The sequence below is a fragment of the Triplophysa rosa genome, linkage group LG23, assembly GCF_024868665.1.
Source record: "Triplophysa rosa linkage group LG23, Trosa_1v2, whole genome shotgun sequence".
Classification (NCBI taxonomy): domain Eukaryota; kingdom Metazoa; phylum Chordata; class Actinopteri; order Cypriniformes; family Nemacheilidae; genus Triplophysa; species Triplophysa rosa.
Genome location: NC_079912.1, coordinates 19,515,913 through 19,533,019, shown reverse-complemented (window position 1 = coordinate 19,533,019; position 17,107 = coordinate 19,515,913). Strand labels below are relative to the sequence as shown.

Sequence of the window (17,107 nt, the reverse complement as noted above, 5' to 3'; positions counted from 1 at the left end):
TTCAGAAGTACTGAACTAAATCCGACATATTTAAATGATTTTAACTAATATATATTTTATAAGTGTTCTTTTATGTTTTTATTATTGTTTTTATTTTTAAGTATTTTCGGAGCAGTACACGCAGTTGACCGGTAGGTGTCAGCAGCGCGCAGCGTCACGAACGTCATGAGCGGGAAAAACAAACCGAAGGAGAAACTGAATGGAAACGTGCAGTAGTATCAAAACACAATTTTTCGTTTGCTGACGATAACATAATGTAAAGTTAACTGTTTTTAAAATCATGCTGGAGAGCATTTCATACATAAAGAATAATGTCCAAGGTAAGTTGACAGTTTTTTTGAAACATTTGACATATTTTAGAGAATGTCAACCGATCTATTCAGTTTAAGTCAAGTCAAAGTTTTTTTTAATCAAATGCAAAAGTCGGTTACAGTACAACTGACATGAGGTGATGCCATTTTTAAAAGCAGAGTAATATTTGTATTTAATAAAAGATGTGAAAGCAACAGATAATAAATAGCACAGTTATTGAAGTAAAACTTTGATTTCAAACTATCACACGCAGGCTGATATGACTGTAATTGAAGTTTTGCAGTATTAATGGTTTTCTTGACACGCACACCTGCTTGTGTCTTCAGCGCAAGAGAAACCTTGGCATGAGATGTGTGTTATTTCCAGACGATGTGAAGGATGCCTTCAGAAAGAGCAGAAAAGAACCCAACAAGACATCAACGAAGTCCTGGGAGAGATGTGGCGACAGTTTTCTGGACACATCTGTCGTGCAGGTGTGTTTACCTGTAACACTGAGGCAACGCTGTCGGTCCGTTACACGTGTGCACTAAACATCACGTCTTTGTGTTTTAGAATCTACAGACATCAGAAAAGACAAGCAGAGGTGTCCGGAAAGTGGTTCAGACACATGTGACCGGTAACTGCAGCTTCTTCAACTAATGACCTGCAAAACGAATCATTATATTCAGACATAATTTGTATAGAAGTTTTGTGAAAGGAGGTCAATGTCAGTATGCATTTCTTGAAATGGTAACAGCTTATATATGTGTGTTGATGTTTAGGAGTTAGAGAGGCCAGCACAGATGAGCCGGTACATATTGCCTGGAGCTCCAGTGAAGATGAAGAGTCAGACACCGAAGATCCTCCTCGACAGACACCGCAAACATCCAGAGCTCACAAACAACATCCTGTCGATTATTACAGGAGCCTGCGCATGCTCAGCGCTGGTGTGGGTAAGAACAGAACCATGTTATTATGGAGATTCATATTTCTTGTACTGTCTTAATGTATTGAAAGTGAATTATTTAACTATAGTTACATATAATTATAATTTTGAATTAAATTGTACTGTATATCACAAAACTGTAAGGGGTTTAAGATGAGAATAAAAAAACAGAACCTGTCTTTTCTGTAGGCAATAGAATGAAAGAATCTACGTCATAAAGAATGCAAAAGAGTCTTGAGAATTGTTTTATTAACCCAGTACATTGTTTTTTAAGCATAAACCATTAGTTAATGCTTCAACCGTCTTGCAGTATAACAATATATAGTGATGACTGTTCAGTTAAAGAGACTTGGAGAACAGGCTGTTTAAAGTCCCCGTGAACCGGAAATTGCAATTGTTTTTACTTCTGTATTTTGACGCATTTCTGAGTAAAATGGAATTTTGAATGAGAAAAAATTATGGGCGTGGCTTTCGTCTTTCTCTGCATTTTGATTGGATGTATAAAAACAGCCGTTGCATTTTGAAATGGAACTGGCAGCAGACTGACAGTTGAAGGGGAGGAGTTCACAGATGCTCCGCCCAAGCCGTCTGGAAGGGAGTGCATTTTCAGATTTTAACTAAAGATTATGAGGGCACACAAATTTTAAAAAGAGAATGACCCACATTCATAATCTATTTACAATAAACGCTGCAATATTTAATAAAAAAACGCATTGTAATTTTTAATTTCACTGAGACTTTAACAACTGTACTAGAAATTGTGAAATGTCCTATTTAAAATATTTAGTTTTGGCTGCAGTGCTACAGATCATAACTCTTTTTGAAATGCGTTTATTCTTATGTTCATCTTACACAGAATACTGCTCTCATATTTCCTTTCAGACGCGGATGACCTGCCTTCTATAGATTCAGACAGTGAGGTAGAGGAAGACAATTCCACTTCAAAGGACCAAACCGACTTTCTGAACCCTGTTGCAGTGAGTTTGTTTATTGTTTTATCTATAATAGAGTAATGTTGGTTGCACTCTGCTATCCATGTCGGTGTTATAAGGTGTGATAGTGTGCCAGTAGGGGGCGATGATTCATTACAGATGATGTCTGAAGGCTCCAGGGTTCATAATGTCCCCTGCTCCTTTTGGGACTGACCTTTGCCCCAAATATTTATTTGCACTCTTAAGATTTCTTGGTATTAGTATATGACATTTTGAGGAGTACATTTGAGCATACAATATAATGTGGTTCAAAACACTGTCCTGTTTGGACTCCCTGTTTTTCTAGTGTAGGTCACTGACACTATAATTCTTATGTAAAAAATGATTATTAATTTGTTTACATTTATATTTATGCAGTTGATAAATGCTTTTATCCAAAGCAAGTATGTGTATTCTCTTTGGATTTAAACTCATGATGACCTTTGTGCTCCAATGCTGCCAGTTAAGCTACAGGAAACAAATGATAAAATATAATGCTTTAATTTTTTTGGAATCTATTATTATTTGCCAATCCTAAATGTTTTTTGTTTTTTTGTCATCCACCTTATCCAAATAATAAGCAGCTGACTGTAACTGAAACATCACAGAGCATCTTGTAATGGTACATAGCGATAAATCCTGTAATAGTTTTCATGCCCACGTGTGAGCACTTGACTGGGATGTGGGATCAAATTCTTCATTTAAACTGGATGAAGCAGAATGCAAACCAAACTGAAAGTAAAGGCTTTTTCTGGCTGGAGTCCTTGTGCTCATGCGTATGATGTTGGTTCAAGTCTATCCAGCAACACGTTTCAATCACATCAGTCCCAAGTAGGTTCGACTTCAGCGGTGGAGATTAAACCTGCTGTATGTACATGTAAACCAAAGTTAAAGTTCATATAATGCAGTCTAATACCGATCAAAAGGTGTGAGGTCATCAGTTTGTTTTCCAAACTCAAAGGAAATAAATAAACAGATATATTTAGCAAATTCAGCCCTATATTTGGAACAATTATGATTTGTGGCATTGTGACATTTTTATGACAATTCATATTTTTTTCATTAGGTTCTCAAAATATAATAAAATAATGTAATAAATTAATATAATATCATGTAAAGGTATAGTAAAATATAATATAATAAACAAATATAATTTAAAATAATGCCACAATTTAAGATGAAGATTTTGGGGTAAAATATGACCCTCACATGTTTCTTAATATGCACCTGTTTCATTATATTCGGGTTCACAGGTGCCCTTTAAGTGAGTTACGCTTATAGCAAGAAAAAACAATCCCTTCTTCATCAAGAATCAAGAATTCTTTCTTGATTTGAAAAAAAGACTGAAGATGTATCTTAATGTTTACATATTCGCTACTGAAAAACAAGTCAAACATACTAAGAAATTAATTTCTGCTATATAAATCACACTACCCCACCACGTGTCCAACTTTTTCCTCAATTCAAGATCGGAACCATTTGTTAAAAAACTATTTGCACACTTGGCTTTCACGTGAGAAACATTCTCGCTGATTTTACTGGAAAGTAGTAAAGAGTGTCTAGACACAATGTGTTGATGAGAAATTAAATGTGCGTTACTTCATCTCTCATTTACTACACCTGCATCCTTCATTGTAACGCAGCAGTTCCATCCTGTTCCTGCCGGTTTGGGAACTGCCCCGTATGACGTGTCTGGGAATGAGATTCGATAGAGCAAAACGTTTGTGTACTCCATTCATTTTGAGCCAGTGCGGACTGAACACATTTTTGAGCCCGAGCCAGGAACATAGTGTACTGCAGAGAGAGAGAGACAGAGAGAGAGAGAGAGAGAGAGAGAGAGACAGAGAGAGACAGAGAGACAGAGAGAGAGACAGAGACAGAGACAGAGACAGAGACAGAGAGACAGAGAGAGAGAGAGAGAGAGAGAGAGAGAGAGAGAGAGAGAGAGAGAGAGAGAGAGAGAGAGAGAGAGAGAGAGAGAGAGAGAGAGAGAGAGAGAGACAGAGAGAGAGAGAGAGAGAGAGAGAGAGCAGAGTGAGAGAGAGAGAGAGAGAGTGTGAGAGAGAGAGAGAGAGAGAGAGAGAGAGAGAGAGAGAGAGAGAGAGAGAGAGAGAGAGAGAGAGAGAGAGAGAGAGAGAGAGAGAGAGAGAGAGAGAGAGAGACAGAGAGAGAGAGAGAGAGAGAGAGAGAGAGAGAGAGAGAGAGAGAGAGAGAGAGAGAGAGAGAGAGAGAGAGAGAGAGAGAGAGAGAGAGACAGAGAGAAGAGAGAGAGAGAGAGAGAGAGACAGAGAGAGAGAGAGAGAGAGAGAGAGAGAGAGAGAGAGAGAGAGAGAGAGAGAGAGAGAGAGAGAGAGGGAGAGAGAGAGAGAGAGAGAGAGAGAGAGAGAGAGAGAGAGAGAGAGAGAGAGAGAGAGAGAGAGAGAGAGAGAGAGAGAGGGAGAGAGAGAGAGAGAGAGAGAGAGAGAGAGAGAGAGAGAGAGAGAGAGAGAGAGAGAGAGAGAGAGAGAGAGAGAGAGAGAGAGAGAGAGACAGAGAGAGAGAGAGAGAGAGAGAGAGAGAGAGAGAGAGAGAGAGAGAGAGAGAGAGAGAGAGAGAGAGAGAGAGAGAGAGAGAGAGAGAGAGAGAGAGCGAGAGAGAGAGAGAGAGAGAGAGAGAGAGAGAGAGAGAGAGAGAGAGAGAGAGAGAGAGACAGAGAGAGAGACAGAGAGAGAGACAGAGAGAGAGAGAGAGAGAGAGACAGAGAGAGAGAGAGAGAGAGAGAGAGAGCACGGTGTTTGCTGCCCTGCAGGGTCAAGTTGATTGAAATAAAAGCGTGTGTAGGCTGTTCGACGGCCTGGAATGCAGAACGTGTCTTCACACGATAAGAAGGCAGTCGATTTCTCTAGAAGAAAACCAGTTTGCAATAATGCAGCAACACAAGCGCACATACAGAGGCCATTAACCCCCTCACATCCATCTTTTACAACCTGACATAAGGTGAGCGGCTCATATATCAGGCCCGGCTCGTACCTTCAGCACCTTTATCTGTGGAATGGATCTTTTCAGTCTTTTTTTGTTTGTTTGAGGGTGTGTACTCCGTGTTACATGTCTATCTTCTTAGATTTTCCCATAATTTAGAATCAATGTTTGTATATGCAGCCACAGAAAAGCATTTCTGCATGTAGTTTGGCAATTTCAGTCCAGTTTCTCTTGAAATTTTAAAGGAAACAAACCTCAGCAATGACATAAAGTCATTGAAAAAATGACAGGTTTATTCCATCGTACATCCGCAGAAAAAAGAAAAGAAAAGAAAAAGAGATCATTCCAAATGTTCATTTAATCAGCATTTCTAGGTGTATTGTGGCCATTCCAGTCCAGTGTCTGTTCAATTTCATCAAAATCAAACCTCAGGAGTGACATAAAGTCATCACACAGCAATGTGAAAGACTGACAGCATGACGAGACACATGACAACTGTGAGGAAAATCAAGATTATCACATAAAAAAATCATTGTTTGAACTATTCTAGTAAAGACATTGACAGATTTGAATGAAAGTGAATCTGAACGTGTTTTCTTTGCAGTATTTGAGGTCTGAGCAAATGCAGAGGATATTTTCTGTTATTTTCACCTGTTTCTCAAGTTTTGATCTTCTGCAAAATAAATGCAAATAGAAACAATTTTTTTATTTGAAATTTAGGAGAAATATTGTTAGCAGTTCACAGAATGAAACAAAAATGATCATTTTACCTAAAGGCATACCTATAAATAGTAAATTTGTGGTCTCTTTTTCCCCGCAGCTGTATAAATATTAAAAGTGATGTCCAACTTTGACAGATTGACGTCTGTGCCTTTTATTCAGACTGATTATTGAAGATGGATTCAAGATTTTTATGCTCGTTTCGGAATTGTGCTCGAAGTGTAAACTTAAGTTCAGCTTTAAGAAGAATTTAATAAGGTTTGGCAAAAATAATGAGACACAACACTGAGAGTTTACTGAGTCAACAATTTCTTAGCGTGAAGAATATACAGCGTACACAGACAGAAGTTGTAAAGGCACTGAAAAAAATGATTATGTGCCTTACTAGATTTTATGAAAATAAATTATTAAAATATACTTAATATAATTATGTTCCTGTTTTTAACAAAAAACATTGAGTTAAAATAACGTAAACATTTTGGGAATAAAATCTACTCATTTTGGTTGTTAAGATTTTAATTATTTTGTTTGAGTAGTTTTAATTGAACAAATTATTAAGTAAATCCAACTCAATTTTATTATGTTAAACCCATTTAAACTGGTAAAATTGAATGTACTTATTTTGTGTTGAAACTACATACATATATTTTGTAGATATAACTACCTTGGCAGTTGATCTGTAGTTCCCAGCATGCTTTGCATTTGACTGCATTAGGAGATTAATTTTCCAGATTAACTTTCATTTTAAGTGTTTTTAGTAAAAAGAAAGACTTGTTCGTGTTTTGTATTGATTTATCTTTGAGGTATTATTTTTAAGTTTGGGTTTTTTCACCGTTGTTCAGAAGAGCGGTGCTTGTGCCTCTACTTGAATAAGTAGAATTTACTTCATTCTGGTTAGTAAGTTATACTTGAATTATAGCAGCAAAATTTACTTAAAATCCTCGTAACAATTTGCTCGAATTTTTTAAAAGTAAATTCTACAAGTTGTTTTTTTCAGTGTGTATAATGTAAAAGCCACAGGGAGTTGAATGTGGTTTTGGCATTCAGTGACGACACTTAAAGTGATTTGAAGTCTTTTGCAAAGGTGTAAAGGTCAAAGTGACTTCAGTGCTGGAGAGGAGGAGCTCACGTTGAGTTTGAAGGTCATTTGGAGGTTATGTACAGCGGGACAGAATTAATACGAGGCCAAAGAGTTCTTGTGATTTGCGAAGCACCTTTGGCCTTCTCACTTACTTTGCTTTTCAGCATTCAAGTGATTTGTGAACTTGAATGATGGAACGGATGCAGACGTTGTTGGTTCACAGTTCTTCAAGCTCGGCTAACATGCTAGTTCTTTCAGGATCGCAAGGTTTCATTTGATGGCCATATTTTGTTTTATGTACATTTTCATAACTTTTTTAGAGACTGATAAAGTGATAAAGCAACAGGTGATGTAGTCACTGTGTTTCTTGCAATTTTGTGTGATAAAACACAGATGAGATCTCTTTAATATAGCTAGTTATTTCTCTCAGACATCAATGAGATGAAATGAAGAACAAATGGAAACGTTTGCTTAAAGTGTCAGTTCACCCAAAAATACAAATTCTGTCATCATTTATTCACCCTGTTGTCATTTCAAAGCTGTGTGACTTTCTTTCTTCCGAAGAACACAAAAGAAGATATTTTGAAGAATGTTGTCAACTGGCCCCCACTGACTTGCATTAGTTTTGTGTCCATATAGTAGAGGTGAATGGGGGCCAGTGCTGTTCGATTACCAACTTTCTTCAAAATATCTTCTTTTGTGTTCTGCAGAAGAAAGTCATCAGGTTTTAAATGACAAGAGGGTCATGATCACTGATGACAGAATTTTCATTTTTGGGTGAACTATCACTTTAAGTCTCATCTGTGTCTCAGATATTTCTCTTGAGAAAAAGAGTCTCTCAAATCTCTCAAAAGTGTCTGTCATTAGAGTTTCAGAAGAGACGTCAACAATGTGAGCTCAGATTTGTCAAGTCTGCCATCAAAAGTCAATATTATTGAAGATCTCAAGATGGACTCAAACATTTCTCATCAAATTTACCCAAATCCTGATTATTTGACCTCCATACTCGTGGATTTAAACCATCTCATTTTTGTCATCTTAGCAATTTTAGGAGAAACATCTGAGACTAAGTTGGTACTTAAACGAAACAACTGAGAACTCCATCGAATCCCCTGAGCTGTGAAAGTGTAGTCTCGTGTAGTCTCATACTGAAGGTCTGGAAGTTTTTGCCATATGACTGACAGGTAAAGCAACCAATCACGTTTCGTTTTGTGCCGCGTCATGTTTAGAGGCGTGGAAATGTCCCTGCAGTAACAGACCGGTGTACATTCACGAACAAGAACAAAATGATGATAAGTGTATGCTGTGAACCTCACATGCTTTTAAGAAATAAGCGTTGAGCCGATCGTGATGAATTCTTATAGCGACCGCTGTAAACACGACAGCTTACTTCTTAGATCAGACGGCTTCGTGTTGTTTCCAGGCGGACCGTTAAAGAATGTGATACGCACGTCTCCCGGAAATCCTGTGAAATTCAACCAATCAGATGACGACTTTGAATGTGCTGAAGTGTTTCCAGAAAAGTGTGTCTTATGCATCAGACGTTCAGCCAACGGTCCGTGGACGTGTCTGAGGCTGAGACTAATGAAAGTGCAACATCTGAGCAATAACGTTTTCCAGAGTCCAGAATCCCACTTAAACTTATATTAGAAATCAAACATTTGTAGATGAAATATGTTGTTTTGAGACCCCAGAAGGCCCGAGCATGTCGAGTTATTTGTGAAGAAGGTGACATGTAGAACGTCATATTTAAAGGTAACACCTGTTTAGTCCTCAGTTCCACCCTGGCGACAGCCTGTCAGGAGTCTAAAGACATCTTTTGAATCCCATAATTTGTGTAATTGTTTCCGTGGACTATACATTTCAAAGAGTGTATGTGTAACATTAGTTGCACTTTAAGGATTTTAATAGCGCTTTTTGTTTGTTAAAAGTCTCTGTGCTTGGTCGTACGGGGTTGACGCTTGTCGTAAAGAAATCAGTCCCTCTGGTGTGTTGTGTAACTTTGAATTCCATCCTAATTTTATAGACGATAAGAATTCAATTCAAAACATTACGCTGAAAGGTTATGCTTCTATTTCATACTTAATGTTATATTGTGTAGACAACACACAGCAACAATATTTTACGACCTTGAGATCTTTTTTTTAAAGGGGTCATATGGCACGAACACGTGTTTTTCTGTGTCTTTGGTGCGTTATATATGCGACACATAAAATTAAGAGTTTGAACAAACGATAATATCCGTTTTGGCCGTGTCCTATGACCCCTTTAAATATAATCAACATATTGAGAACGTAATGAAAATGTTGCGGGAACGTTTGTTTTTAAATGTTCTCTCCTATAATAATTTCATCATTCTTCAATGAAGAATTCAATTTTCTGTTAATAAAAAGATCTAATTTCAGTCTCCAGCCGACATCTCTGTCTACTCGTCTAATGATGATGAAGATCCAGAGGAGAACAGGACTGATTCTTCTCTCCTGGACCCAGCCGACACCAGCAGACAGTCGGTCAGCGAGTGGGTGCGTTCTGCTCAGGCCATTCTTCAGACGCCCCAGAAACAAACCACCAAAACCATCAAGACCCCGGAGGACTCCAGTAAGAAGAACAGAAAGTTTGAGAGGTGTGATCTGTCGACCTTAAATCATTATTTCAGAGATTCAGAGATTTTCATGACTTCAGTTACTTGTTCTTGTGGGGTTTTGTTTATTTAAAACTTGCACTGTTGACATTTCATTCAAACCCTCAAATGTCATTTCAGTGTAAACACAGAACACAAAAAAGGGTTCAAAGTCCATCCGCTGTTTCAAGAGTACATTCACCTTTACCGTAAGACCTGCTCATTTGATTGGCTGATGGGGAGTGGCTTCCTTTACTCATTTTGGTATAATTTACCAAAGTGTTTCCTTCACACGCATAGGAATGCGGTCAGACTCCTTGGTTTTAGTCCGATTACTCATAGCCATTGGTTTCAAGAGACCAAATGCCGTAATGTTAAATGTCTTTATACTGCCCACGCCTTTCTTACAGGAAATCAGCAGTTTCTCAGAATTTGTGAATGGGAGTGAAAGGACCGTTGTGTTCGTCCCCTCACGGGGGAGCTCTGTCTCTGTTTAGATTTTGAAAATCTTTCTGACTGACCCCTCAGTACTTCCTGTAGGGGAGTGAAGAAAAGTTGTCCAATGCTCAGGGACAGTTCTTCTCGAAATGAAAAATCTGGTGTGTTTTCTCACCTTCATGTTGATCCAAATTTTGGGATTCATATTCTTTTTAGGAATATTCTAGATGCTCCTTTATGCACTAAACATGAAAGAGAATTTCTTACTATTTTTGTGTTTTTGCAGTACAAATATCTAAACGTTCTTAAATCAAGATGCACATGCTTGAGAAGTTTATTTGTATAGCACATTTCATACACAAGGGTAATTCAAAGTGCTTTACATAAAACGAAGTAAAACAATCATATAAAAATAATCACAACAATAAAAACAAGGGATTTAAATATTTTAAAAATGAATTAAAACAGTTAAGAATATGGCTGTCAAACCATTAATCGCGATTAATCGCATCCAGAATAAAAGTTTGTGTTTACATAGTATGTATCTGTGTACTGTGCATATTAATTTTGTATTTATAAACACAAAACATAAACATACTTGTCTATATATTTAGGAAATATTTAAATGTATTATTTATATTTACCAATAGTTAAAATTCGAAATAAATGTCTATTAATTGTTATATTTTTCTCAAATCTATGCATTCATGTGTATGTGTTCATAAATACAAAATGAATATGCACCGTACACTGACATATATTACGTAAACACAAACTTTTTTTTAATACGTAATATTGGCATTTCGTTATATGCTTCGTGACAGTAAAATAGAGACTGAGACCCTTAACGCTATGCTAAATGCAACATTAGCTTACCCTCGTGTGCCGTCGAGCAAACCAAATGATCGTTGTCTGCTCTTTGCTGTAAGAGTTCCCAAACTCTCTGGTATTTTACCAGTATTTTGTTTTGCTGCCATCCGCCATCGATATGCTCCATTACTCCTGTGTTGTGCGTGTGTTTGTCGCGTTCACAATGATGCTACGGCAGTAGAGGCGGCGCAACCATGACGATAAGTTTATAATCCCCACCCACTTTGAAGTGCTACTAAACTGCTGTGGAAAAGCAAACTGAGCCGAAGTGAAGTGAGCTATACCGAGCCAAGTGGTACTAAACCTGACGGTACCATGCAGTGGAAATGGAAATCCTGAAACGCCTCGTGTAACCACACCCCCACAAATCTACGTCAGTTCGTGGTATGATTTGACTAAGACCGCCCAAATGTATCCGCAAGTAAGGTGGGCTTTCATCATTGCAGTCTCTGGACGATTCAAGCAACTGTAAAGTTCCGTCACCACATCAGAAGGCCCGCTTCTCCTTTCATTCTATTGGACAATAGGAAAAAAGGCTCACGACGTTAAGCGCTTTTCTGCTCAGAGTTGAGTTTTTTTCAACTTCAGGCGCTCATATATAATGTACACTAAATAGGAAATTGTAGTGTGTCTCCAAAAAAACAACCATAAAAGTTTCATAACTTTATATTTTAAGCAGGGCTGTCAAACGATTAATCGCGATTAATCACATCCAGAATAAAAGTTTGTGTTTACATAAAACATGTCTGTGTACTCTGCATATTAATTTTGTAGTTATAAACACATACACATACATGTGTACATATTTGGGAAATATTTACATGTTTATTTATATTTACCAACAATTGAAACTATATATAAATGTTTATTAATTTTTATATTATTCTTAAATATATGCACGGATGTGTGTGTTTTTATAAATACAAAATTAATATGCACAGTAAACAGACATACTGTATGTTATGTTAACACCAACTTTTATTCTGGACGCGATTAATTGTTTGACAGCCCTGTTTTTAAGTCTTTTGCCACCAGGAACAAAGCTAATTTAATTTAACTAAACATGTTCACATCCAGTTTAATGCGTCTTAAGATGCATCTTGTTTTTGTAATGAATCTGTGTGTTTGATTCACTGAAAGTGATCCTGTGTGATGCCTCTTTACAGAGGAGGTCTTGCTGAAAAGCTGAACCGACTCCACAGCCGGCAAAGATCAGCTATAAGCTTCTGGAGACATCAGTGCAACTCAAGCACATCAGCTGGTAAGACACGCCCCCTGTCAGATCTGTTTATATGAAAACATGTTAATATACATCTTGAATTTGAGCACAGTACAGATCATCAAACATTAGCCCTCTGTTGCTGACCGCTAAGAGGGTATTATTATAAATGTTTATCCAAATAAAAATCTGTTCTGTTCATTTCTGCTATTTCATTTCCCGGTGTGCCAGGAAAACATTTAACCACCAACCGGCTGTTTTCATATTTCCATGATGTGTCGTATATTCCAGAGATGAGATTTTGCCACGAGAGGAATACAAGTCACAGATTGCCTGTTTGTTTCTGCTACCCATACAACACGTTTAGCATTGTGATACAGAGGACGTTAGACGTTTATCTTTTAGTCAGCGCAAAGTGACAGGAAACCACACTCACACACGCAAAAACACCTCACGTTTTCAGTTTCCATGGTATAACGGATTCCTTTTCATACGGTGCCCTGCCAGGGGTCTTTTGTGCTTGCTCTGCATGTGAAGAGTGGGCTTCTATAAACATGTTTCAGTTGAAAGTGGAAAGTCAAGAAAAATTAAGAAGGCACGTGTGGAAATTAAGCGTATCAGGCGTTCTGATGTGAGCGAGGGCAAAGGTCACCACCATGCATCATGCAATTTTCAATTAATAATAAATTCAATGCCACGATCAAGGAATGTTACAGCACATAGGACTTACCACAACAGCATAGTTCACCCACAAATGGAAATTCTTTTCCTCACTTCATTCCAACGTTTATCTTGACTTTTACTAAACCTCTTGGGTCAAAATAAACAAACATCGGTTCTTAATCAAGTACATAAAAATGTGTTGAAACCTGTTTCCTTACCCAATGGTAAGCTTAATGATTTATAATTTGAGCTGTGGGATACAATTTTGCCAGAAATGCCCGTTTTACATTATTTTGACCCTAAAGGCCCAGTGTATGAAATTTAGCGGCATCTAGCGGTGAGTTTGGGAATTGCAACCAACGGCTCACTCCACCTCTCCCTTTCGAAGCACTACGGTGGCTGACACAGAACAAAGATGATATCACATTTTCGCTTCTTTGATGGAGAAAACTTATTTACGAAACGCGTTCTGTAGAGCAGTTTGTCCGTTTAGGGCTACTGTAGAAACAACATGGCGACTTCCATGTAAGGGGACCCGCGGTGCATGTAGATAGAAATAGCTCATTCTAATGCTGGGTTCACACCAAACGCGAACAATCACATTCCACGCTCATTATTACTCACGGGAATAGTTTGTTATATTTTTGCGTGAGTGACGCGATATGACAAATATTGACGTGCGTTCGCGGCAATCGCCGCCCGATTCGCGTCATTCATTCCGCCTGCTGCGAGTTCGTGTTTATATGCATCTTTGCATTGACTTTGTATGTAATTTACTTGCGCAAAACGCTTAATTCGCGTTTGGTGTGAACCCAGTGTAAGATAATAAAAACATAATGCTTCATTATGTAAGGTCTTTATACACCTCTGAACACATGGTTCTACCAGAAAGACTCAGGAGGCAAGAAAACTAACAATGAACATTTATTAAACAAAAGGTAGCAAAATATAATATGCTAAAGTTCTTTGGCGTAGGCCCCGTCCGTAGCTCGCATCAGGAGGGTCGCTCGCGGATTCTTGCACTTCCTGCCTGAAGATAAAGGCAGAGGCGCAGCCGACCCGCCGAGATTAATGGACAGGGAGCATCCTGGTGGTGGTGGGGGGGAGGGGGAAGAATGTTGGCGGCATCAACTGCGAACACAAACATAAAGGACAGATATATATTCTCTAACTAAGTGTTAGATGGTGATTGGTTAGATCTATATGTAATATTTGACGTAACATTAGTGTCGTCCCGGCAGAACTTGCGCTAAAGCTTACATTTATGTATATTATATTGCATTTATGTCAATACATCCTCCCAAAAATGACGCATTAGACCATTAAACAGTGCAGAGAAAGGTGTGCAAAGCATCCTGCAGTTTTACGATTGAAGCAGAGATGCAACAGAGAGGCAAAGTTACAGATTGCAGCTTTAAAAGTGGCTTTTTAGTCCTGTAGGGACCGTTAGCAACACCCTAAATGCCCTAGCAACCATGTAGCAACGCCCTAACTAGAATGATGGAGGTGTGTTTTTTTATCACAGGCAGGCATCACTTTATCATAAAAATGCGGTGAAAATTAGTGAAATAAAACTGAAAGCTATCGGGGTTATTTTTTATTTCGGATGTCTGCACGTTAACGTTTTCATCACATTCCGGTTCGTGTGCGGCCAGATGACTACGGCCGATAATACTACATTTAGTTCTCAAACGGATTTTCTTCACCTTGGCTGACATTTGCATGTGGAAATGTGATTCGGAGGGACCGGACTGTGTTTGGATCACTATAAAATTCCCCAGCCCGTCTCCAGCTCGCTCTCACGCTAGCTGTGAGATTTACCGTTAAGCATTATTTCATACGCGAGAAATCAGATGCTGGTCTTTGCGTCTGAAACCTGTTTTCGTGCTTTCTATATTCACGCCTAACTTCTATTTCGGCAGTGGTTTGAAAAAACAAAACAAAAGCTTAAAAACAACTTGTTCTCCTGGTGCTGTCTTGCACGTGGTCGGATGAGGTAAACATAGCCTGTCTCTCTTTCTCTCTCTCTCTCTCTCTCTCTCTCTCTCTCTCTCTCTCTCTCTCTCTCTCGTCAGTTGCTTGTTTTAATTTTGCTGCGAAATTTCCATTACACATGGTTTAGAGGTTTTTAGTGCTGGAGTCTTGGCTGGCGTCACCCTGGTTTTAGCTGAGTCAATTGTGTTTATGTGTCCAGTTAAAGGGGCCAACTATTCCTTGAACAGTCAGCGTGGGGATATATCCGTTTATCCCGTCAGGAGAGCTGGATTTGATTTGATTTCCTCAGAACTGGCTGAAATGGAAAAAAAGGCCTGACGCTGGGCCAGCTTTCAGTGCAGAACCCAAAATATCCCTCTGCTGGTATTCATTTAATGGGCCTGTATCGTATCTTTGGAGTTTTGCAAACATTTAATGACTCTGTGAATGAAAGAATCTTTCATTTTTTGTAAAACTGTATTGAAAAGCTTACTTTTAGGCTTATTGGATAATTAAATGAGCAGTGAGGCTTTGGGTTCCTTCTATATTAGTGGATTGCAATCTTTTTTTAAATCTCAAAGCGCGTTGTAATGCTTGTTTTGTCTTGAGGCCCCATTTCGATTTTACAAGAAATTTTTGAACTTCATACCTCGTTGGTTTTGTCAAGTATGTATACTCATAAACACAAAGCATACTGCTCATATTATATCATGCTTAAACATTCATATTTCATTCATGACAGTTGATCACAGTAAAAACATCATTCCATTTCATATCTAAAATTGTGATTTAGACATATTACACCTTTCTGCTCCTAGCTGATAGGCCAGGTGTCCTGACGCTGAGGATTCTGGGAGTTCGGGAGGAATGTGGCATGCAGGTCGCCGTGTGCGTCAGACTGCCGGAGAATGAGAAGTGTGTAGCGCTGTTCAGCAAAGACACGGCCGCCCAGCTTCAACCCACACCTGGAGACATCGTCCACATCTACCCACCCTGGTAGAGTCCCTCCACATTTCATTTATGAACAACCATGTGCAAGCAAAATATGATCTGATAATGATTCTTATTTTATAAAACACACATCGCTAATACTATTGCTCATACTTATGTTCATGTGTCAATCAAAACCTGTATATGACTTAATGAGAAGATATTTTGAGAAATGCCTCCGTGATTTTATGTTCAAATAATGTCAATGAGGGTCAATGTTATTTGGTGACCAACTTTCTTCGAAATATCTCCTTTTGTGTTCTGCAGAAGAAAAAAAGTCAAACAGGTTTGACATGAGGGTGAATAAATGACTGACAGAATTTTCATTTTTGATTGAACTAACCATAACGTTTGAGGATTTAAACAAACCCAAAAGAGTTCAGCATCACTGCGATGTGTTTGGCTCACATTTCCTTTATGAAATAAAAATATAGTTATCTTTAGTGATCTTTATCTACCTCCTCCTTTTTATGCACGCAAGCATGTTTAAACACACAGAAATCAGATATAACAAATATCGACATAACTCTTGGTCTCCAGGGTTTGTGTGTTTTGAAAATATTCCTTTGGTTTTCTAAACTTCGTGTGTAATTAACATTTTTGCCTCGTTTTTATATTCTTAAATTTCATAATAACTTTTGAGTTTGGGTTACGTTCATTAAACAGCGTTCATTCGCTCCAATCTCTCTGTATCATCTGCACCGGTGTTTGTGATTTATAAGAAATCTCTGTTAAAGAAATAAATACAGGTTGCCTGGGGCATCGATGTGTCTTGCACACAGCTGATAAGAGCGCTCTCTCTTTCTCTCGGGAGGCCCGCGGGGCTGAAGGTGAGAGGTACAGAAGAGCAAGTCTCCAGCTGTGTGGGAGGACCACGGATCCACGGATCCATCCAGAGCAGAACGGCCAGTACACGACAGAAGCCTCGCCCCCTCGTATCGCCCCCATGAAGCGTAGCTCCCACGTCATTCGCTCGGCTCCAGGGAATGGCCCGCATACCTCTTCCTGGCAGCTCTGAGCTCATTTCCAGCAAGCCGGGAAAAAACATGGCTGGATCTGTTTTCTTCCCTTCGCCTTTTTTCCCTCTCTGGTGGTTTTTTTTTTTTTTGAGGAGAGTTAGGCAGCCGATCACAATAGCTGTGACACAGGCCAGAGAGAGGAATGAGAAACACATGCAGCACAGTGTGTTACTGGCACGCTTTCTCCTCTCCTCTCTCTCGTTCTCTCTCCCCCTGCGGAGTGTTTGCTTTAAGGGCAGGCGCAGTTGACCCTGGAAAGTCCAAGAGTTCATTTTCCCCTGGAAAGTCCATTGGATTGATTCCAATTCTGCCCCCAAATGTGCAGCTGAGACCGTAGGCCACAGATG

The 17,107-nt window shown here is 38.8% G+C and overlaps 1 protein-coding gene across 2 annotated transcripts in view; it reads left to right on the top strand.

The window, feature by feature from the left end:
* The first annotated feature begins 183 nt into the window (after positions 1–183).
* The window catches only part of spidr (scaffold protein involved in DNA repair), a 51,677-nt gene continuing 34,753 nt past the window's right edge, over positions 184–17,107 (top strand). The window contains exons 1-8 of one of the 2 annotated variants that reach the window (XM_057323230.1): positions 184–320; positions 639–785; positions 865–928; positions 1,074–1,244; positions 2,120–2,214; positions 9,373–9,590; positions 12,062–12,156; positions 15,570–15,747. In XM_057323230.1, coding sequence (XP_057179213.1) covers positions 312–320; positions 639–785; positions 865–928; positions 1,074–1,244; positions 2,120–2,214; positions 9,373–9,590; positions 12,062–12,156; positions 15,570–15,747 — 977 coding nt within the window. In that variant the 5' untranslated portion in view covers positions 184–311. The remainder of the gene's footprint in view (positions 321–638; positions 786–864; positions 929–1,073; positions 1,245–2,119; positions 2,215–9,372; positions 9,591–12,061; positions 12,157–15,569; positions 15,748–17,107) is intronic. The other variant, XM_057323229.1, reaches the window with a different exon arrangement.